The sequence below is a fragment of the Protopterus annectens genome, chromosome 11.part0 (genome assembly GCF_019279795.1).
Source record: "Protopterus annectens isolate FY-2018-M chromosome 11.part0, PAN1.0, whole genome shotgun sequence".
Classification (NCBI taxonomy): Eukaryota; Metazoa; Chordata; order Ceratodontiformes; family Protopteridae; genus Protopterus; species Protopterus annectens.
In genome coordinates this window covers 1,432,316,215-1,432,340,427 of record NC_056745.1, presented here as the reverse complement: position 1 = coordinate 1,432,340,427, position 24,213 = coordinate 1,432,316,215, and the positions used below count along the sequence as shown (strand labels likewise).

General features: G+C 42.9%; 1 protein-coding gene across 7 annotated transcripts in view; it reads left to right on the top strand.

The window, feature by feature from the left end:
• LOC122815888 (ankyrin repeat domain-containing protein 26-like) overlaps positions 1–24,213 on the top strand; it is a 2,190,206-nt gene that overhangs the window by 427,577 nt on the left and 1,738,416 nt on the right. For all 7 annotated transcript variants that reach the window (XM_044088730.1, XM_044088728.1, XM_044088731.1 and 4 more), the window contains exons 9-10: positions 18,818–18,878; positions 18,993–19,225. In XM_044088730.1, the coding sequence (XP_043944665.1) occupies positions 18,818–18,878; positions 18,993–19,225 (294 nt within the window). The remainder of the gene's footprint in view (positions 1–18,817; positions 18,879–18,992; positions 19,226–24,213) is intronic.

The window sequence follows — 24,213 nt, the reverse complement described above, 5'->3', positions numbered from 1 at the left end:
AGATCAGTTGGTCTGTACAACTCTTCCCCATATAGGTCACCATGTTGAGTCTGTGCTGCTGCTCAAAGCTCCATTGATTGGTGAGTTTGAGATGGAAACACATGGCATGTTTTTTGGAGGTGGAAGGAATCCCATAGAGACACAGAGAGAACATGCAAACTCCAAACAGGCATTAGTCGGAGGTCAGGATTGAACCTTGTACCTTTTGCATGGGAGGAGAAGACCTTAGCCATTATGCCAACTGGTCTCCTAAAAAGGGGGCTGATAATGATTTGTCAGAGGGACATGTGGCTCAATGATCTGCTTTCCCCAGATGAAGAGGTGTTTGAGGTATTGAGGTCTGCCCCCTTTACTCACCTGAGTAGTCCCTCATGCTGACCAAATGATTGGCCTGATGACAGAGCGTGTATGTCCCACATGCCTGACAGTTTTGCACCTGCTCAAGAACAGACATTCCTGGAGTGAAAGCCTTGTTGTGGACTGTATTATTGAGGTAACTTCCACCAAGAGAGAACTTCCTGAAGCAAATAATTCTGTGGTCTATCCTTCTGGCAAGGAAGCTAAGATGATGTCCAGTGGGGTAGTATGCTTTTGCCTTGGTAATCTTTTCTTTCTAAGTACTTAATTATCTCACTTATATGAAGAAGTTCCAAAGAGACCTAGCTGAGCAGATGCTAGATCCTTTACAAAAACCTTCCACCACAGAAACTTAAACAGATGGAGTCCCAGGCATATCTCCCAAGTGTTGTGTTTTCACTGCCTGTCCAGATATTTGTTTTATATTTTTGGTCTGTTTCTCATAAAATTTGTGGTTTTCTGGCAAAGTCCCTAAATAATGACATGCATTTGAGCTTCAGACTTCATATCCTTCAGAAAATGCATGCAAACACAAATTTTATTTAAAATCTATCCCTATTTTGTCCCACCATTATTTTAGGCTTGCCCAGATTTCTTGCACTAAGGGGTTAAGAGGTCTGGTCCCAGGTGGCTGCCATGATGCTTATCTCCAGCCTTTCCATGAGGTGTATGGAGCTGTCAGGGTATCAGGCATGGTTATCACTATGCATTGTTATGCCTGACTGCATCTGTGTGACATTGTGAACAACATTAAAGCATCATTTGTCATTGAGTCCATGAAGGGAGGACCCATCATAACAAAGTCAAACAGAAAAGCACTTGAAAAATGACAAAGGCGGAAAGACTTGACCTGCCATAGGGGTGTCCTTGAAACCCTTCAGAGGTGCTTCTTTAGGTGCCAGAAGAGTGCCAGAGCAGTTTGGTTGGAAAAGTTCCAGCATTTTCTTTTTGACTTCTGTTTGGACAGGGCAACTGTGGCAAAAGGTGCCCTTTCAATGGACACTGCCATATAGGCAGAAGGAGGAGTTCTGCAGAATTAGGGGTTTAGTGGTCCTTCCTCACTGGGAGAATAGCCCAATATCCCTGAGGGCTTAAACGACTGCTCCACTCCTGGAGGCAGTCTAGGATGCACTGTCTCTTCACCTAGAATCACAGCTTTATATTACATGACACAGCTGGGTGAAGGATATTAATATACAGAAGCTACACAATTCCTTTCACAGCAAACCCCAGGCAGCCATCCCCACCTCTCCTTGGCATACCACCCTGACAAAAGAGAGTTGCAGCACAAGAGATTTTCCAGACCCTACAAAAATGAACCATCGTAGAGCCAACCAAGTCACAGAGAGTCACGTTTCTTTTCTAGATTTTTTTGAGTTCTCATGAATTTGAAGGACTGCATGCTCATTTTAGACTAAAGTTATACCGACAGTTAAGTAAGAAAGACAAAGTTCCGGATGGTCACATTGCAAACAGTCCTACCCTGTTCTTCTTTTCATCTGTTGCCGTATTCTTTACATGAGGGTGTTCTCTGCCGTAGGCTACCTGATGCTGGCCAGTATACAAAAGTCTTTCACTACTGTAGGATGGTGATGCATCGCACATAGGCTGCTCTCATATGTTGGCCGTAAAAGTGACGTATGCATGCACCTACCTCAGAACTTCTCTACCGCCATTCCGAATGCCACCGTTGAACATCATTCTGCTCACCGAGCCATTTGCTTGTTCCAGAGATTTTCTCAGATAAGTGCCCAATTGGGGAAATTTTGTTTTTTTTACCATTGTTTTGTGGTAGGGTTCATGTCATCCAAAAAAGGCAAATGCCAGTGTGCAAGACAAATTCCACGTAAAGATACCTGTCTCCACTGTTTATTTTGCCTAGGGCCAACGCACGACCACAAATCCTGTCCCATTTGCCAGACCTTTGTGCCCAAGACCCTAAGAAGTCGACTTTCCTCCTTAGCCACTTACTTAGAAAACCAGTGCTTAAAGTGATTAGCTAAAAGCAGCATGGAGGGATCCTCAGGACCTGAGGTTGAGTCGCTCGCTAAGTGGAAGGCCAAAAAGCCAAGGCCTGAAGCTTCTACTGTGCCTCATACTATGGACATCTCTCCTGAGACAGATGAAAGCCCGAAGATAATACAGTTCCTGGTTCCAGTTCACAGGCCGAGGTGATTGTTGAGGCTGCCTTGGATCTGACCATAGGCACATCTTCAGAGGTTGAGCAGGCATTGGTCACGGATGTACAGGGGAAGCCGAGACTTGTGATAACCAAAGGTGCTAGGGGGATGCCTCAGATTCTGTTGCTGGAGGAAATTCACTCGGACATTATTGAATGTAGGCCTGCGTCCAGGTCTCATACATTACATAGGGCAGACCTGCATCAGAAGAAGAGCAGAAAACCAAACACATTTCCCCCTTCCTAAGGAACCTCAAAGTGATTGGGAACAGTTCACCCAAGGCCTTTTCAAGGCTCTCATGTCCCTTAAGCCCCCTTCGGCTGTTTCAATCTCTGTCCCACCCTGCACAGCCACTACACATAAATGGGTTAGGGAAGAGGTTTACTCAAACGAGGCATCCTCGGAAGAAGAATCTCTAGCCTATTCCTCACAGATCCCCTCCCCTCTAGACTATGCTTCCCTGTAGAAGGACTGCAATGGAATAGACTCACTGATGGAAGAACTGTCTTTTGGAGAGACCTTAGTCAAAGTGAGAGATCATTTCAAATGGGATAGCATACAGGTATCTGAAGTACAAAAGAGATAATTCGACCTTATGCAGCTGGAGCCACCTAGCCCTTTGCCTATTCCTTCTGTGTTACCTGCCTTTATAGATGCCATTGCCTCTAACTCCAAGGCCCTATTTCCAAGCCTCCTGCCCCTAAGAAGCCTGACCGATTTTACAAAGTCCCTGAGGACTGCAAGATGTTCATCGTGTTACCCTGCTGCAGTCATCACACTTGGGTTATCCTGTCGTCAGGCGGTCCCGCAGTCGGCTGGAATTCCAAAGTCTTGGTCCGGCGTCGGTTGTTGTCACTTCTTCCCTGACGTCAGTGCGCCAGGGGTATAAATAATGCATCCGACGCCATTTTCTTCAGTCTTTCTTGCCGCGTGGTGCCCGAATCAGAAGCAGTTCGCAAGTGCCGGTCGGCCAACTACTGAGATTTTCGAAGTCGAATTTCAGATCCGAAGTCTTCAATAAAGCTAAGTACCCCGTTGGGGAAAGTTTTCTTGCCTCAGACCGATGTCAGAAAAAGTTAACAATTGTATTTCTTGTGGGAAGCAAATACCTCATAAGGATTTTCATTCTTGCTGCATACCTTGCCTAGGCCCAGACCACGACGTCACTGGTTGTCGTTTTTGTGCTAGGTTTAATAAGCGTACTATAAAAAGACGCTTTGATTTCGCACAACACTACTTCGGTAGAAAATTTAACTACACTATGCCGTTGGAGCAACCGACTACCGGCGTGCACAAAAAACGCAAGGACAAGGACAGGCAGCCTAGACCCAAGCCAAACTCCGAGGCCTCGGCTGGTCCGGTCTCCGCTTCGGAGCTTTTGGCGGAGAGTACTAGGCCGACGCAGCCATTTTGTTTAGCCCCTACAGATGACACTGCTGATAAAGATGTCGGTGCTGCAGAAACACCTTCGGTTTCTGAAGGCGTCTTCAGACCGACGACGCTCACCATAAAAACGTAAGACTCCTATTAAACCTAAAAAGACTTCACTTCAGTCTCCAGTTCAAGGCCATGCCTAAGAAACAGATGCTCAAAATGGCTGAAGATTTGATCTCTTTAATCAGGGGGTTCCCAGCCCCCACCCGACAAAAGGCCTAGACAAGAGGAAGATTATGCCTCCTCTGAACAAGTGTCTATTTCCTCAGGCTCCTCTGAGGACCAAGATTACTCCTTCTCCCCTTATGAAGATTCTGATGCTGAGGATTCTATTCCCTCAGCTTCTCCCCCTGAAGACTACTCCTTTGGGGAAACTTTACACACTATGAGGGAATATTTTCACTGGGAAGGACAGGACTACTCTGACTCAAAGAAAAGGCTCAGAGAGTTTCTTTTACTCCCCCAGCACAGACCACTTGCCATCCCCCCAGTTTTAGACATTGTGGATGATGTTTACTTAGAATCCAGTTTGAACCCAGATTCTCTGCCTCCTGCTCCAGCCAAACCTGACAGATACTATAGAGTGCCTGATTCCCACAAATTCCTTTATAAAAGCCCTGTTGCTGATCCAGAGACTATCTCTCCCAGGGTCCCAAAGGGGCTAAGGCTTCTATGGCAAAAAATCCTGTACACTCTGAAAGGGACTCCAGAGCACTAGACAGGTGGGGGAAAACGGTTTACACCTCAGCCACTCTAGCTATGAGGGCACTACATTGCCAATTTCACATGCTAAAATATCAGCAATTTCTAATGCCTCAGTTAAAACAAAAAATGAGCACACTCCCTCAACAGTCTGAATTGAAAGAAATGCAGGATCTTTTACATGCAACTGAACAGGTGGGCAAACATACTTTACAATGTGGTTTTGATTCTTTGGAGGCTTCCTGCAGAGCAGCTGTCACTGGGTCTGTTATACGTAGGCATGCTTGGTTAAAGGAACAAACTCTGCCTGATCATGTTAAAGCAAAGCTTCTAGATGCTCCCTTACAGCAGGATGTTCTTTTTGGAGTTAAAGCAGAAGAAGATTTAAAGAAAATGGAGGATAAGGCAAAATCTATGCAGACAGTCAAAGATTTTCTACAGGTACAGCCCCCTCGCTTCAGCAGAAATTGGCCAACAAAAAATTGGTCCTTTCCAGCTACTGACAGACCACAGAGGGGTAAATACAGACGTCCAAGAGGCAGAGGGCAACCACAAGCCCAGTAAAAACCTTGACAATGGGGCACTGCAACACAGAAGGGAGGAGAAGACAAGTCCCAAACTACCAGAAGGCAAACTCAATGACTTGCACCTCATCTGGCTAAGCAATACTCTCTTGGCAGCCCCCTTGGGAGGAAAACTCGCACTTTTTTCAGACAACTGGCACATTGTCACAAAGGAGAAATGGGTCCTAGACATAATTTCACAAGGATACAGATTCCATTTTCACACCTTGCCAATGAAAAGAGGAATGCCAAACATGCCACCAAATCAATGGGCAGAGGCACAAAAACAAATTACAACTCTCATGGACATGAGAGCCATTCAGCTGGTACCTACTCCAGAGCAAGGCCAAGGATTTTACTCAAGACTCTTTCTAGTTCCCAGAAAGGACAATGCCTGGAGACCAATTCTGGACCTTTCAATTCTAAACACCTTCTTACAAGTACCCAAATTCAAGATGCTAACACTACAGCAGCTTCTTCCCATGTTGGGCAAGAAAGCATGGCTAGTAATGTTGGACCTCAAGGAGGCATACCTGCATGTCCCTATCAGACAAAGTTGCAGAAGATACCTCCGTTTCATTGCAGGTTCAACCCATTACCAATTCTCTGCACTGCCCTTTGGCTTATCTACTGCGCCCAGGGTCTTCACAAAATGCCTGGCACCAGTAACTGCATACTGCAGACAAAGAGGAATTCAAATATACCCATACCTGGACGACTGCCTCATCCAAGCAGAAAGCAAGGACGTCCTCTTACAACATCTGGCTTTTGTAAAACATCTTCTAAGTTGCCTGGGGTACACAGTAAATGAAAAGAAATCAAAACTAGTACCCTCACAAAACATGACATTCCTGGGTGCCAGCTTGAATACAACGGCCCAGAAGGCTTATCTGATGCCAGACAATCAACTACAACTGACTCTATATTTCAAAACAATGGCAACAAAGACCCAACTACCTGCAAGAAAAATTCTGCAGGCCTTGGGCTTCATGGCATCTTGCATACTACTAATACCATTTGCAAAGCTGCATATGAGGAAATTACAGTGGTACCTAAAAAGCGTATGGTCTCAATACAGCCACAGCTTGGACACAATGATATCTCTCATTCCCTTACTACAACAGGAGTTTCTATGGTGGTCACAGGCATGTCACCTCAACAAGGGTCAGCCTTTCACCTTGCCCCCAGCCAGGCAAACTATGACAACAGATGCATCGGACTATGCCTGGGAGGCACACATGGCAGGACAGTGCGTTCAAGGCGTATGGACTGCAGATCAAAGGAATCTGCACATCAATCAAAAAGAGATGCTAGCTGTACAGAATGCTCTGACAGCCTTCAAGAATCTATTACATCCAGGACAACTTACAATAAGGATGGACAACACCACAGTAATGTGGTACATAAACAAACAAGGGGGTACACACATCTACCCTCTGTGCAGGCAAGCAATGACCTTGTGGAACACAGCTCTGGCTTACCAAGTTCAGTTACAAGCTCAATTCCTGCCAGGAAAAAAGAACACATTGGCAAACGACCTCAGCAGAAACATCATGGACACCCCCCCCCCCCCCGAGTGGAAACTGGATCCACAAGTATTTGCAATGATAACTCAGAAATAGGGCCTTCCAGACGTAGACCTGTTTGCCAGTCCTCAAAACTATCAACTAACAAAATTTTGTACAAGGACACTTCACCATCAAGCTTGGAAAGTGGACGCACTCTCATTCAATTGGAAAAACCTGACAGTATATGCCTTCCCTCCATTGTCTCTCCTCACAAAGGTGCTTCTGAAAGTCAGAAAGGAGAGACCACGACTGATTCTCATAGCCCCAGACTGGCCACGCCAGCACTGGTACCCACTATTGAGGAATATGGCCCAGGGCCCACCTTGGATGTTACCACAAATTGCCCATTTGCTCACACAGCAAAACAATCAGATTCTTCGCAGCCAGCTCAAAACCTTAAATCTGGCTGCATGGCAAATCACCTAAGCATCCAGCCAGCTCCTCTTTCCCAAGCAGTTATGGATGTTATTCTGGAAGCTAGGAGGCCCAGCACCAGGAAGGCCTATTCGGATAAATGAAAAAGGTTTTGCGCATGGAACCAAGCTAAAGGCCAAAACACACTTCAGCCTCACATGCCTCAGATTCTACAGTACCTAACTGAGATGTTGCACAAAGGACTTTCTTTTTCTTCCATTAAAATCCATGCATCAGCTATTTCAGCCCACTACAACACGGATCCACCCTTATTTTCGCATCCACTTCTAAGGCAGTTCCTCAGAGGGGCAAAAAACATTAGGCCCCCCCAGGAGAGCACCTACACCAACATGGGACCTCCATTTTGTTCTGGAAAAACGTACGCTACCTCCCTTTGAACCAGCTTTCTCTGCAGATCTACAGTTTCTATCATGGAAGACTGCTCTGCTACTAGCAATAATTTCAGCTAGAAGAGTCTCAGAGCTGCAGGCACTAATGGCAGTGGAACCTTTCCTCATTTTCCATCAAGACAGAGTTTCTCTACAAACTAATCCTTCCTTCATGCCTAAGGTGGTTTCCAGTGTGGCTTTAAATCAAACCATCCACTTTACCCACCTTCTTCCCAAATCCACAGAACAAAGGAGAAAGACTCCTGCATTCCTTGGACATTCACAGGCAACTTCGTTACTACTTGGATAAAACTAAGGCTTTCAGAAAATCTGACCAGCTCTTTGTATCCTATGCTACAGCTTCACAAGGGAAGGCCATATCAAAACAGACCATTTCCAAATGGATAGGACATTGCATTCGTTTTTGCTATACCCATCATGGAAAACCAGTTCCTGCTACCATTAGGCCCCACTCTACCAGGGCAACAGCTACATCTACAGCCTTCTTCAGTGGGGTTCCTACCAAGGAGATTTTGGAAGCTGCAACTTGGAGTTCAGTACACACCTTTACCAAACACTATCACTTACCACTTTACTCTAAGACTAGAGCTGGCTTCACCACTGCAGTTCTGCAGGGCCTTCTAGCCTCCTCTAACCCTCTATAACTCCTCCACCCTTCCTTAGCTTTGGGATTCTACCCAAGTGTGATGACTGCAGTAGGGTAACACGATGGACATAGTACAGTTTTGTACCTACCATAAATGTAGATGTTTAAGTGTACACCCTGCTGCAGTCCAGGTTACCTTCCCTCCATCCCCTCTGATCTAACTGGCTAAAATCTGTACATTACCTTCCTGATGTATTTGCTTATAGCTGGAGGAATTTTGTGTTTGTGCAAAAATTACTTAATTTGTTACTAATTACTGACCGCCTTTTTGGGGGCACCTGACATCTGGGGCAAGAAAAACTGAAGAAAATGGCGTTGGATGCATTATTTATACCCCTGGCGCACTGACGTCAGGGAAGAAGCGACAGCAACCGACGCTGGACCAAGCCTTTGGAATTCCGGCCGACTGCGGGACCGCCTGACGACAGGATAACCCAAGTGTGATGACTGCAGCAGGGTGTGCACTCGAACATCTACATTAATGGTAGGTACAAAACTGTACTTTCCTGTTTAAGTGTCCTTCAACAGACCCATTGGTTATTTCAGTGGCCTCAGACAAACTATCCAGGTTACTGCCTTCAGCCTCTCTCCTACTTTCAGATAAGGAAAGCAGGATCCTGGAAACACTAGGCAAGAAATTGTACACTTCAGCCACCTTGGCATTTAGAGCCATTAATTACCAAACACACATGACCAAATTTGCACTAGAGCTTATGTTTCAGTTTACCCAGGTCATTTCTGATTTTCCCTACTCAGAGAATAAAATCTTGGATGCATCCTTGATTGGAGCCTCCTCACAGGTAGCACACCACTCCATCAAATGCAGCTGTGATGCTGCAGAGGCTTCTACCAGGGCAGCTGCCTCTGGCTGCGTCTTAAGGAGATTCTCCTGGTTAAGATTCCAGCCGTTACCAGAGGACATTAAATCTAATCTTATGGATGCCCATTTGGATGACTTTGCATTGTTTGGCACTGTAGCTGCTAATTTATTTAAATCTCTGCAGGAAAAGGGAAAGAAATTGCAAAAAGTGAAGCATATCTCTGCTCCCCAGTGCCTAACTTTCAGTGAAATTACTCAACAAAAACTACCTTTGTACACAGGCTCCCACCCGCCTCCACCTAAAACAAAAAAGGATAGCAGGAGGCCTCAGCAGCCAAGGGGTGCTCCTGCAACACCGGCTCAAAAGCAGTCCTTTCCAGACAAGCCTGGCTCCTTCTGACTGCCCAAACTGCCTCACCCACAATCCGCTTTCCCAGCACCTCACTCTGTCTCTGCCCATCTGGGAACGCATAACTCAAAACTCCTAGGTACTCTCTATCATTCAAAAAGGATCTTTTCTGGTAGGGGATTCCCTGCCTGCCTTCCGGGGCACTCCTTAACCAACAAGGTAACAACTACCCTACTTTCTAGAGATACTACTAGACCTGTGGAGACAAAGGACCATTCAGGTAGTCTCTCAAGACCAAAAAGAAAGAGGTTTATTGTTCCTAGTGCCCAGAAAGGGTGGTCCTTGGAGACCCATTTTGGATCTATCTCAACACCTTCCTGAAGGTACCCACCTTCCATATGTTAATTTTTCAAACCTTGTTTCCCGTTCTTCTGCCACAAGCCTACTTGCCTTCCCTAGATATCAAAGATGCATACCTGCACATTACTGTCCACCCCCAACTACAGGAAGTTTTTATGTTTTTCTGTGGCTTCCTGGCATTTTCACTGCTCTTCCTTGATCTTTGGACTTTCTACTGCAGCAAGGGTATTTATAAAATGTCTAGTCCCTGTGATTTCCTACTGCAGGCTTCAGGGCATCCACGTTTTTCCCTGCTCGGATGATCTCCTCTTTATGACAACCTCTTCAGAGATCCTAGAGCAAAACATCCTCTTTGCCATTTCTCTTCCACGTCTGGGCAAAAATGTCTTTGGCTTCTCTTGTTAGGGGTCCCTGGGATTCACCATAAACCACAAAAAATCCATTCTTGTCCCCTCTCAGGATCACATCTTCCTGGAGTTGAGGATACAGACAGACCTCATGAGGGTGTCTCTTCCTCCAAAGAAGACACAGGACTTCACGTTCTACTTCAAAAACCTTCTGCCTCTTTAGCATATTTCAGCCAGTGTTCCTCAGGGTTTTTGGTTTTATGGCATTCACTATTCCAATTCTACCTTTTGCAAAACTTCACATGAGAAAACTCCAGTGGTTCCTAAAGTCAGTTTGAAATGCAGAATTCGCATCCTCTGGACATTCCATTTCCTCTTATTCCCTGTCTGAAGAGGTAACTACAGTGGTGGAGTCAACAAGTGTCCCTCAACCCAGGACTTCCCTTACATCCTCTACCACCAGTCCAAGAGCTGTTCACAGATACTTTGGATGTGGGCTGGGGGGCAGCTTTCGGAAACTTGAAAGCTTAAGGGGTAAGGTTCCCCCTCTCAACAAAGGGAGCACATCAGTGTAAGATAGATGAGGATGCTACTGCTAGCCTTTCAGATCTTTCATCTTCTCTTCCTCCCAAGACCTTTAAAGCTCTTCACAGACAATGATGGTCCTCTGGTATGTGAACAAACAGGGAGGAACCAAATCCTACCTGCTATGCAGGCCTGCACTCCAGGTCTGAGAGCTGGCAGTTCATTATCAGGTGACTCTTCAGGCAGTGTACATCCCATCCAGCCAAAATTGTGTGGCAGACACCTTAAGCAGGTCCCTAACACAGTCCCACAAATGGATGCTTCAGAGGGATGTGTTTCTGGACATTGTCCACTGGTGTGGTATACCTCAAGTAGATCTCTTTGCCCCCCCCCCCCATGAACAGACAATGTCCACAATTTTGTGCCAGAGTTCCAGACCCTCTGGTCTGGAAGGTGGATGCCCTTTCATTCTCTTCGAAGGGCATGTTTCTGTATTCATCGCCCCCCCCCCCCCGATCATTCCAAAAGTCCTGTTCAAAATTCAGCAGGACAAACCAAAAATCTTGATGGTGACTCCGTTTTGGTTAAGACAGCATTGGTTCCCGCTTCTCCTGCCTTTAGCCAAGGGCAGTCACCACAAGTTCCCTCACAGGGTGGACCTTCTCACACAAGACAAAGGAACTGTCATCCATCCCCACTTGTCTACCCTCCAGTTGACTCTTTGGGTGATAGGGTTTTAATTCCTTTCAGACACCTATTCTTTGAGGATGTGCTGAGGGTACTACAGGAGGCCAGGAAACCCAGTACCAGAAAATCTTACTTATCCAAGTGGAAGAAATTTTCACTTTGGTGTCTCTCACGAAACTAGGATCCACTATCAGTGGAAGTCCCCTTGGTTCTATCCTATTTGTGTGAATTGCTCAATGCTGGCTGTACCTACTCTTTGTGAAGGCCTGTATGTCAGTTATCTCTGCCTGTCTGCCTCTATTCCCCCTCTAGTTACCAGCTTTGAGGCTAAACAGTTTCGTAAAGGCGTCCTTCACATTAGACCTCCCAGGAAGCCTATCCCTCCTCCTTCATGGGATCTTAATTTTGTACTGGAAAAGCTGACTCTTCTCCTTTTGAGCCAGCTTCATCAGTGTCCCTGCAACATTGCTCCTGGAAAACTGTACTTCTCCTAGCTATAGCTTCAGCCAGATGTGTGTTTGAGCTCCAGGCTCTAATGGCCTCAACACTCTTTTTGGTTTTCTATAAAGATAGGGTGTCCTTGTGTACCAACCCTTCTTTTATGTCCAAGGTTGTCAGTGAATTATCAGTCAACCAATCCATTCATTTACCTTTCTTCTTTCATTCTCCACAAAATTCTAGTGAGAAGGTGTCACACACTCTGGACATACATAGGCAACTTGTTTAGACAAAACCAAATCTATTAGGAGATCAGACCAGATTTCTGTCTCCTGTCATCCCAGGGCTCTGGATTGCTGTTTCCAAGCAGACTATTTCTATTTGAATCGCTAAGTCTTTTTCATTCTGTTATGTGAAGCACGGTAAGACCCTTGCTTCTTCTGTTAAGGCCCATTCCACTAGGGCTGTAACTTCATCAGGTGCTTTCTTCAAGGGATTGGCTACCAGCTCTATTCTTGAAGCAGCTACATGGACTTCTGTGCATACCTTCTCTTCACTAGACATTACAAGTTGGATGGCATTTCTAAGTCTAGGGCAGGTTTTGCCAGAGCCATACTCCATGGCTTTCTGGAGAGCTCATCTGCTTATTCCTCCACCCTTTCCTCATGAGCTTTTGTACTCTTCTTCATGTAAAGAATACTGCAATAGATGAATAGAAGGGCATAGAATGGTTGTGTAAAATCGTACCATAATGATGAAGGTCCTTCTCTTGTCTGTTGCAGTATTCCAGTCCCTCCCTCCCCTCCTTCCCCCAGATGGTTTGGTTCTTTCCTTGGATGGTCATACCCTACTTTCCTTCTAGGGCATTCAGTTCTGAGGTAGATCCTTGCATACATCACTTTCATGGCTAATTTACTTGAGCAGCCTATGTACAACATACTGCTCACCCTACAGTAGTGAAAGACTTTTGTATATTGGCTAACGTCAGGACGCCTATGGTGGAGAACTCCCTTATGTAAAAAATACTGCAACAGAGAAGACGGACATCTATCGTTATAGTAAAATTTTACACAAGTATTCTTTCTGTGTAGAACTTGTGGATGCTTACCTTCACACTAAGATTGTAAAACAATCCAGAATGTATTTTCACTTCTGGCTCAGAGCCAGTCATTACCAGTGCTGACCATTCTCATTTGGTCTCACCACAGCTCTCTGGGTGTTCAGCAAGTGCATGTTAGTAGTAACAGCCCATCTCAAGCTGTGAGAGCCATGTTTCCCATACTTAGAATATTGGCTTCAAATTACCACAAGAAAAGAGTCCCTTATTTCACAAGAGACAATTTGCTTCACTTGTGTCTGTCTTTATGTATTTCTGTAAATGTTGTACAATGCCAGCTGGAGTCTTCTCAACCTCTTATATTTATCGGATGCCATTTGGATGAGAGATGAAGAATTACAAAACTTCCAGGCCACAAACTTTCCTTTCTCAGAGCTGTTATCTTAAAACTCCAACAAATGACCTCCCCTCTTACATAATTAGTTCATCAAGTCCTGGGTATGATAGCTGTAATAGTCACTGTAGTCTGGCATGCAAGATTTTACATGAGGGAGTTGCAGTGGACCTTGAGCATACAGTGATCTCTGTTTCTACACCCTAAGTAAAACCACAAAAAATAAAATCTAATAAAACAATAAACATGGAGTTGAAAGCCTGAAGAACCACAAGCACCAACAATAGTACAGTCTTTTATTACAAAGGATTTAGCACTTTCGTCTTGGTATATTAGACTTCAGAATAAAGCGCATTACATAATTACAAATTTAAATATACACTCCTGCAAGCCAATTGGATAGTAAACCAATGACCAAATTGCACTCCTCCCCCATAATAACTACATACATTTAAAATTAACCATTGCATGAACCTAACTAAACACAGATGTTAATACAAAAAAATAGTAGTAATGTTAAAAAATAAGACGTGACATTTTACATACAGTAGGCAGATCTAAGGTTCACTATCGCACTTAAGGAAATCTGTTTGTTCAAGCCAGGAAATTCACTGGCATTAGTTCTAATTTGCCATTTAAGTTCTTTGAACTCCAAAAAATCATCAGAGGGATGGCATCATTGACCCACATCCACATGATCTAGAACATAGAACTTAAAATAATGTAAAGGCTGGGTACTTATATGCTTGTACAGTGCATTTTTGTCATTTTATTGTCGATGTCCTAGACATGTTGATAAATTCTTTGTGTAATAGTCCTTTTTGTTTTCCCCACATAAAATCCGTTGCATAGTTGACACAGTGCTATATGAACCACTCCTTTCGAGTAGCAATAATACTTCCTAGTAAGTTTAATTAACCCAAAGTTCCTTATTTTTTATCTGTTCCTGGTCTACCATGTACTTACACTGGGAACATCTACCACATTTGAAACTTCCACGTTTATTTGTGGTTTTCTCCAACATGCCTTTGGTGCTGTTTCTACACCCTCTCAACAAACCTATTGGTCTTTCATCAATCTGCAAACATAATCTAGACTGGTAGATACATTTGTCCTTTGTGACAGTAGGAAGACCCCTCTTTTTACTTCTGTCAGGCACAGTTACTATGGACACCTCCTCTCTGGGGTGGGGGTGCATGTGTAGGCAGAGAACAGTCCGAGGAAAGTGGTCTTGGCAAAAGGCCCACCTTCACATCAATGTCCTTAAGGTGAAAGTGATCCTCCTATGACTGTAGGCTCTTCAGAGCTTCCTTCTGTAGAGTGTGATCTCAATCCATAAGTACAACACTTCACTGGTGTGGTATGTAAACTAGCAAGGGGGTACCTGTTTGTATCCCCGTCTGTTGAGAGTCAATGAGAGTGTGGCAGTGGGTGATGTGTCCACAGTGCTTTCTGACAGCATTACATATTCCAGAATGGACCAGCCTCTTGGGGGACAGGCTCAGCTATTGTATCTTAATGCCTTATGAGTGGTCCTTCAGTTTATCAGTAGAACAAATGACTTTTTGCTACTGAAGCCAGCCTTCTTACAACATCTTTGCATCTCTCAGCAAAACCAAGTGCAGCATCTACTTTGCTGTATTCCTTCCAAAGGGGCAGACATTCAGGGACACTGTATTCTATCCTTGGCTTTCTGGACTCCTTTACAGTTTCACCCCACTACTTCTTTTGACAAAGTTCTTACAGAGGGGATTTTTGTGCAAGGCCTCAGTTATACTTGTATCCCCCTTTTGGTGCAGGCAAATTACATTTACTGTGCTTTGGCCCCACCTCAAGAAGCAGCTGTGGCTACTCAATCCCATTCCAGATCTTTAATTTCACCTGTCTGACAAGCCTTACCTGGACATTTCATGTCTGAATCTAACCACATGGTTTCTCCAATTCATGTGATGGCTAAAAAAACTTTTTTTTTATGAAGGCTATTCAGATCTTCTCTATTTTTCAGGAGGATAAAACTCAAAAGTTATTCAGAAGTAAGTGGAAACGATTTTCTTTTTGGGCAGTCCAACAGGGACTGGACAACTTTTCAGCCCTACTTTCTTCAGTCTTGCAGTTCCTGCTGTCATATTTCATTCTGACTCTTGATACTCTACAGGTAAAGTTAATCTAGCAGTCATCCTTAATTTTCAACAGGCTTCATTTCCACCTCCCTAACCTCCCAAAAGATTTGTGAAGCCTTCCTAAAAGGGACATTTCTCTTGAGACCCCCACATCAAAGATAGTTCTCATCCATGGGATTTGAATTTTGTGCTGGTAGCCGTAACTCATGTCCCCTTAAAACTCGCACCCTTCGTTTTCATAAAATATCTCTCCTGGAAAATTTTCCTCTGGTTGCTTTTACATTTGCTGGGAAAACCTCCAAATGACATGCTATATCCTGTTTAACCGTTTCCACATGAAACAGAGCTTTTCGCAGCACTAATCCTTCCTTTATGATTAAAGTTGCTTTTGAATCTGTCCTAAGTCTGAATATTCACCTGCCAATGCCTTTCCCTAATCGTTCCAACAATGAGGAGTATTTCCTTCACTCTCTGGATGTTGATAGACTACTATGCGTTTAACTATATCAGATTAAAGATTTCAGGAAGGGCAATCCAACTCATCTCTTTACTCCTCTGATTGTTGTCAGGTTGCGTTACGCACATTTATCCTCTCAAGAACCCAAGGCACATTTTATGAAATCCCTGCAACTTCTGCGGCTTTGTTCAATAACTCTTCTGGTATTACAACAAGCAAGGCCATGAGGGTGTGGCACTGGGCAGTGTCTTTGCGCTGATTGCTAATACCAATGCATATCCCAGGAAGATCCCACATTCTAGAGGACAAGCTGAGCTGGAACTTACCAATGCTCCATAAGTGGTCCTTCAAATCTGCAAGTGTCAGCAGATATTTTCAGCCTTTGGGGCCAGTTTGCTGAGACCTGGTTGCAACTCCTTACAACACTAAGTGCAGCATCTTTTTTGCCATGACTTAAGGCACGGTTAGCAAGGGATGCTCTAATCCATGCTTGGCTCCCAAGTCTCCTCTATGCATATCCTCCAACTTCCTTAATCATCAAATTCTTACAGAATGAAGCTGCCTTCCAGAATCGTACATATTATTTCCTGTTCTCAAAAGACTTTCACGAGGAAAATGTATGGCAATAAATGGAAAATGTTTAGCATCTGGACTGTCTCTAAAGGCCTGAGTCCCTTTTCAGATCATTTAGATGCAATTTTGAACTTCTTAGCTTTTCTTTTTCAATCAGGGGCAAGCTACTCTGCTATCAAGTTTCAGCTGATGGCCATTTTTAACTTTCATGTTGGTCAAAATCATCCCCTTATAGATTCCTGGGGTTTTCTAAAGCCTCCATGAAGAGGACCTTTCTCCTTATACCACCCTTGAGAAATACATTTCCCCCTTGGGGTCTAACATTTTGCTACAAGCTTTAGCCAGTGCTCCATTTGACCTGCAGTTACAGTGGACCTAAAGTTCCTGTTGTGGAAGACCCTGTTCTTGGTTGCAATAACTTCCACTAAGTGAGTGTCAAAACTTAAGGCTTGTATACCTCCTTATCTAATTTTTCACAAAGAGAGGGTATCCTTACAGACTAATCCAGCCCTTTCGCCTAAGGTAGCCTCTGAGTCTAACTTAAACTAGTGTATCCATTTGCCAGTGTTTTTTTTCCAAAGTTCACTTATAAAGGGGAGTACATTCTTCACTGTCTGGATTTGCATCAACAGTTAAGATTTTATGTGAAATGAAGTATATCAGTAGATCTGACTAATGTTTTGCATCTTTTTTGAGTGGGAGCAGGACTATCTAAGATCATCTTGTCCAGATGGCGTACTGACTGTATATCTTATGTATACAAGTCAGTGGGTTGTCCCTGCTTTCCAGGCCGAAGCCTCACTCTGTAAGGGCAGTATCAACTTCTGTGGCCTTCTTTAGTCACACATTGTTGGACAATATCTGTTCAGCAGCCAGTTGGTCAAATACTCACAATTTTTTGCCTCACTGCAAGCCTGACAATGAGGCGAACTTAACGGCTGCATTTGGCTTCACTATTCTCTGGAATGTCCTTTGTTACTACCACTCAGGTCAGGCTGGCTAGGAACTCTATCCCTCAGATTGAGACAGATGGAAAAGGCAGCATCAAATACAAATATTATGTTCTTATTGTGATGCTATAGATGCACGTTTCCTCTCTCTTTCTCAACATTCCCTTCTTCCTCCATCTCCCCTTGAACTGGATTTCTTTATTGTGCTTCTAGAGGACCTTGAGGGCCTTCCTGGTATCTAGTTGTATTCAACCTCTTTAGGTCTTGGCCGTTATGTTTTTTTTTTTTTTTTTTTTTTTTTTGTTTATGATCTGGTTAGGGGCTCCATTACAAGAAGGACAAACTCAATCTGAGAAGACTGACTAGTGCAGGGTATTAGGAGAAAGGAGTTAAGTTTCAGAGCCATAGTCTGATTGCTGGCTTCAGATCTGATAGGATCCGATAACCCACATATTAAGATTATGTGGATCTTGCATTATGGTAAATACACAACTTCTGATTTTACTTTATTGCCATATGAAGAGAGCACAGGTGCATTTATTACCTTGTGTTTACTGTTTATTTGGGGCTGCTTGAGATGCTGCTATAACAGCCTGTGGCCATCTTATTCACAGATTTGGAAAATGAGTTACCAGTGTACAGATTCGTGTTTACTGTTTACCCTCTATGTCTGACATGCATACCATATTGGAGTGATGGCCAGATGTAGTAGTAGCATAAGAAACCACTGCCCTACATATTGCTACTGCCGGCCTATAGAAAGTGAAGCATAGGAGTCACAGAGGGGTTAGGTTGAAAGTGCTCATTCAGCTGACCCTGATATTGTACTACATGGTCAGTGGTCATAATTGTATAAGTTTAATAAAAAATAAAATAACTACAGAGTAACAGGCATTCAGGCTGTTGGCCATGTGGTTGTGGAAGAGCATTTATACTTTTTGATATCAGTATCATGTACCGGTAGGAATTTATCAACTGACATTGCTGTATCATTCCTAAATTAACAGCACATTTTCTTGACGTGCAAAGCATTTATATGGAAATGAAGTATTAATGAACTATTTTAATGTAAAACAATAAGAATGCTGTGATGACTATTTGAAATAAGGTGCTAAGTATGTTTGTAAAAGATGACCGATGCCAAAGGTACCAAGTAACCATGACTGTTTTCTACAGAAAACATGAAAAAAATGTTCAAAGCTTAAATTATGCTGTTGTGCTTTTACTGTCTTCGATGTCGTTATTGACCATATAACAACACTGAAAAACCACATCTGTAACAAAGGCAACAGCTTATCAAGTGCTACACATTTACCATCAGAACCATGACTGGGACTGGCAAAATGTTATTAATCATAGAGAAATTAATACATACACAGCAAGGACAGTAGTTTTTAACTTTAAGATTCACTGAATATTGTGGTACTAGAGTAGCAGCTGTTTGATTGCTTTTTTTATCTTTACAGAAACCACAAAAGCTAAATTTAGCAAAACTCGTGAGTGCTTCTCAGCAGAACAAGAAAAGTGGTATGCTGCATTAAGACATTTGTTTTGTATTTTTATTGTTTTACTGTTTGTTTTAGTGTTGTTCGTTATTTGAACTGAAGTTACCGAATGTTGCTGTTTTTTTTTTTTACTTAGCTAAGGAAACATCTAGCGTTGACAGAAAACAGCTCGTAACAGTCACTCAGACCAGTAAATCAGATAGTGAAGATGATTCAAGGGATGATAGTGAAGATGAAGTCCTGACTAACCAGACCTCTCCTAAGTCTGTACCTGATAACCAAGCTTCCCAATATCCCACAGTTCCTTCACCTAACTCCTTTTCAAAACCTCCCCAGATGACTTCCAAACCTTTACAAGATGCTTGCCAGGTAAATGTTTATAGTTATGGGCATTGGTTTTCTTTTTATTCATGTTTTGTTTTCTGTTTTCTTTCTTATGCTGTCTGAAGAAAGCAGAGAAAAAAATGGAAAAGAAATAAGCAGACATCAGTGTTCCTTACAAGAATCGGTTAATATTTCTCAGAATGCAACACTGAATGAAAAAGAAAATTGTGCTGGACAAGATATTTTTACCACAGGTGCTAAAGAAGATACAGAAAATGAAGAAGATGAGGAGGATGAAGTAGAAGATGATGAAGTAGATGAAGTCACAGATACAGAACACTCTGAAAGAACTGAAGAAGAGAGTGAAGATGGAGATGATTTTCTTAAGGAAGTGAAATATCAAGATGTATGTTCTGAAACTAAAGAAAATGAAGCTGATGTTCAGAGTATTAACACTGAGCAAACTCAGCCTGTGGAATACAATAATAATAATATTATAGATATAACAGAATACACTGTTGATAATGTATATGATGAATTGCTTTGTGAACCAGTGTCGTTGATAGTTGGCTATTATGAAGGAGAGACTCCTAACCTGTCATTAGAGCACAGGCTGCCTGAAGAGTTTGAAGCTAATGAGACTGCAAAGTTTAATTTCAGCAAGAACAGTGATGTAAGTCAGAATGTTGTTGGTTTGGATTGTTTTCCTTATGATAAAATAAACAATTTCTGCTCGGACACTAAGGTCACTCCTCAGAATACCGAAGAAGGCATGAGTAGTGAAATCATAGATACCCACTCTGGTACTTCGTTAGTCTTGGGCAGTTGTGATTCTCCTGAAAGACTACTACAAGGAACGGCAAAATTGGCTGCTAACAGTGCTAGTTTGCAAGGTGTTACTGGTGACATACAGAACAGTAAGAAGACTGATATGCAAGGTGCAACACCAACATCAGCAAGTAAACAGAATTTTGCATATGTACAGACTTGCTTCTTTAAGAGTTCAACCTTTGATAAAATTTCAACAGAAACTAAAGACTGTGAAGAAAAAAGTTGTAAAAAGTCATCTGGCAGTAGATATACTGAAGGGATTCTGAGAAATGAAATGTGTGATGTAGGCATTATCGAGTCTAAATCTGAGATTGGAAAGGACCGTGAAGGAGAATATACAAAAGTGTATGCCTGTTCCAAATCGGAAAATAGTGGGGAGACCGTACTTAAAAAGCATGCTGAGGCAGGAGTTTCTACATGTATACTTGAATGTGAAGATGTAAAGGTACTGAACATGCCTGCTGACAATATAAAGAAAGAGGGTGATGATTTGTCACCAGTTAGCCAAGACACTGAAAAGGAAGTTGTGTATGATAAACATACTAATGTTATTACCAGTATCTGTTGGGATTATGGAGTACAGAAATATGAGGATGATGATTTAGTTTTTCAGAGTGTAAAAGACTGGAAAGCCGAATTCTTGGCAAAGAAGAGTGTTGGTGAAAATACTTCTAAGCCAAGTTTAATGGTGGGTGAAAAGATGAGATTTCATAGTATTTTTTTGTCTTTCTTTTGAAAATTATACATATGGTGTTTTGTTGCTAATTTTTGTTTGTACTTTCCACAAGTAGCTTCAGGTTTTGCAGTCATCATTTTCGGCATTTTGCTTATTTTTAAAATTAAGCAGTTGTAGTGCACTGGCTAGGACGGTGTTGGGAGTTTAACTTGTATCTACAAACTGGCACAATTTTGAATTTTCTGTGTCCCATGCCCTGGGCAAAGCTCTCCCTGGAGCCATTGCCCATTGTGAATGACATGCCAGATGAAGAGGACATGTCTACACCCTGAACTACACAGTCTAACTACAGATGTTAGTAGCATAAGATGACTGTTGCTGTTCTTATTGTTAAGATCTTTGCCACAGATTAGAGGCTTACCATGTCTGGACAGATATCTATCTCAGCAACTCCCACTTCAACTGCCAGGCAGACTTCACCTTGTATGGGATATTGTCACATTCCCTGTAATAAAGGTGGCATCCCCTGGCACCATTATTCAGTTTTTTCTTGCCTGAGTGAATTACAGGAGTCCTGTGTATTATGCAGCAGTCAGTCCAGCATCAGAGTCAGCTTTCAGACTTTCTATCCTGGGCAGATTCAAGTTTTAATATTTTGCTGTACCTACTCCTAGGATAATTGTTTTGTTTTTGGACCTCTCTAACTTCTTTTGGTGGCATGTGGTATGTCCGCTCCAGAAAAGGTGTCAAATTGTGCATGCAAGAATGGAATCCTTCATAAAGACTTTCATATTCAGTGTCTTTGTACACAGGGACAGAGCTACAGTGTGTCTTCTGAATTGTTTAGGCAGTTCAGCAAGAAAACATTCAAAAGGTTAGCTTTACAGACCTCCCTGGAGAACCATCAATTACCAAACAGGCTGCAATGTCTCCTTAGTCTCAGCATTCTACCTGAAAATCAAAAAAATATACTCAGAAATGAATGGGAAAAGCGAGTTCACTGCAGGAAAGCTTCTCACCTTTCATTTGGTAACCCTTGGTTTGACCACATTGATTGTTAAGCCCGTTGGCCCAAATTCTAACTGCACACTCCTGACCCTAGTGGCAGGAGTGTACAGTTAGAACTTGCCTGATTGAAGACTGCTGGAAAAGGGCTCAGTTTTGTGCTTTTTAACTGGTTAATTGGGTAAAGTGTTGTTTTGATTGCATCTGCTCTATTTTCTGGGGGATATATATATATATATATATATATATATATATATATATATATATATATATATATATATATATATATATATATATATATATATATATATATCTATAGATAGATAGATACTTGTTTCCCACCTTTCTGAACTAGTGTAGTCCAGTTTTCAGGTCACTGCTGAATCCAGGGCTGTGTTACAAGTTTATGTGTTGCCCATACCTTACTTGGTTAGAAGGAAGTTTCTCTGTTCACCTGTGAGAGACGGGAGCTTTGAGCAGCCTATCTGTCCCAGGAGGAGTGGTTTCAGCCCAAAAGTTAGTAGTTTATTGGCCATTTTGGGCTAATTTCTATCTCTTTCACTTCCCTGCTATAAAAACCGCATTTGCGCAGTTTTTGTGCTTGTATTCCACTCAGCAAGTGCCTTCCAGGTGTTCTGCAGAGTCTACAGCAGCTGAGAGACAAAAGAGAGACTGTGGAGTGATTAAGTATCATTTTTCTGCTTTTCTTGCTGTCTTAAACTAATTCCGCCTAAAACGCCAGTTGTTTTAGTGCTTCTGTGATTTAAAAAGTTTGTTATTGCTGCATATTGTACTTATTTGCTGCCTGCACTTGAATTAAACTGTTTTTGTGTTTAAATAATCTGTTTAACTGTTGTTGGCTACACACTAAAGTGCAATAGCCTTTTCTGTGCATTTAAAGTGTTGTTTTGATTGTATCTGCTCTATTTTCTGAAAGAAAACAAAAAAAAAAATAAAAAAAATATACTTGTTTCCCGCCTTTCTGAACTAGTATAGTCCACTTTTCAGGTTATTGCTGAAACCAGAGCTGTGTTACAAGTCTCTGTGTTGCCCATACCTTAGTTGGATAGAAGGAAGTTTCTCTGTTCACCTGTAAGAGAGGGGAGCTTTGAGCAGCCGATCTGTCCCTGGAGGAGTGGTTTCAGCCCAGAAGTTAGTAGTTTATTGGCCATGTTGGTGTGAATGACCTGAGACGTACCTCCCTCGACTACATGAAAAGAGACGTGGAAGAGCTCTCTGATCATGTAGCCCAGGCCGGTATGACCCTGAGTAGCATCCTGCCCTCACCAAGAATGATGCCACAGTATAAAGAAAAAATTATCAATTTCAACAATTGGCTAAGTTTCTGGAGTCATTCAAAGGAGATCCAGTATCTGCCCTCCTGGGATGACATGCTCGACAAGCCACGTTGCTTCGCAAGAGATGGCTTGCACCTGTCACCCGTAGGCTTTCGAATACTGGCCCCCATAATGCCTTTTTTAGGCAAGGCTCAAAAAACAAACCCACCACCATAAATAGCACAAGTAACCAAAAACTGAGAGTAATGCTACTCAGTGGCAGAAGTCTAAACCTCAGAATGCACGCACTTGAGGCACTCCTCAGTATGGAGAACATCGACATCTGTGCAGTAACAGAAACCTGGTTTAAGGCTCCTGAGGGCACCCCAGCACTACTAGGCTATAACTCATACCATACCTTTCGGCCACAGAACCAGGGCCGAAACACAAAAGGTGGGGGTGTATCCATATTCATCAAGGATACCCACACCTCCAGGTTAGTGGTGCAGCACAATGCATCAGAGATCATCCATGTGCAACTAACAACGGGCAAAACTGCAATCCAAATTGTAGCTTGCTACAGATCACCCACCATGACCCAGGACCCCCACTCCACATTTCTGGAGACACTGGGAAATATGAAGGTCCTACCAAACACCCCAATACTGGGTGATTTCAATTACCCAAACATAAACTGGGAGAAATACTCAAGTACTAACTCCCTTGCCCAACTTTTCCTAGAATTTATAAACTCGAATGACCTAGATCAGCTAGTCAACACCCCCACCAGAGGGAACAGCATATTGGACCTGGTCATCACCAACATGGGCAACCGGTGTTCCACACCAGAGGTCAACCCCTCGCTGGTTAGATCAGACCATAGACTATTCTCTCTGGATATCCGCATTCCGCCCCCACCCCAGTCAAGGAAACCACCGTGAAAAACTTTTCAAATGCAAACTTCACATTACTTAAGACCGAGGTGGAAAAGTTCACAGCCCCCATTCTAAAGGACAATGCTGTCCAAGCTGCTGAAACCTTTACAAAGGCACTCTATGACCATCTGCAGGAATGCATGGATCATGCTATCCCAAGTAAAACCAAGACTCACTCCTCCAGGAAAAGGAAACCAGTCTGGTGGACCCCTGCCATAAACAAGCTATACAATAGAAGGAGGAAACTAGTACAGAAAAGAGTAAAATCCCAAGAAGGAAAGACATCCCTGATCAGTATCAGCAAGGAAC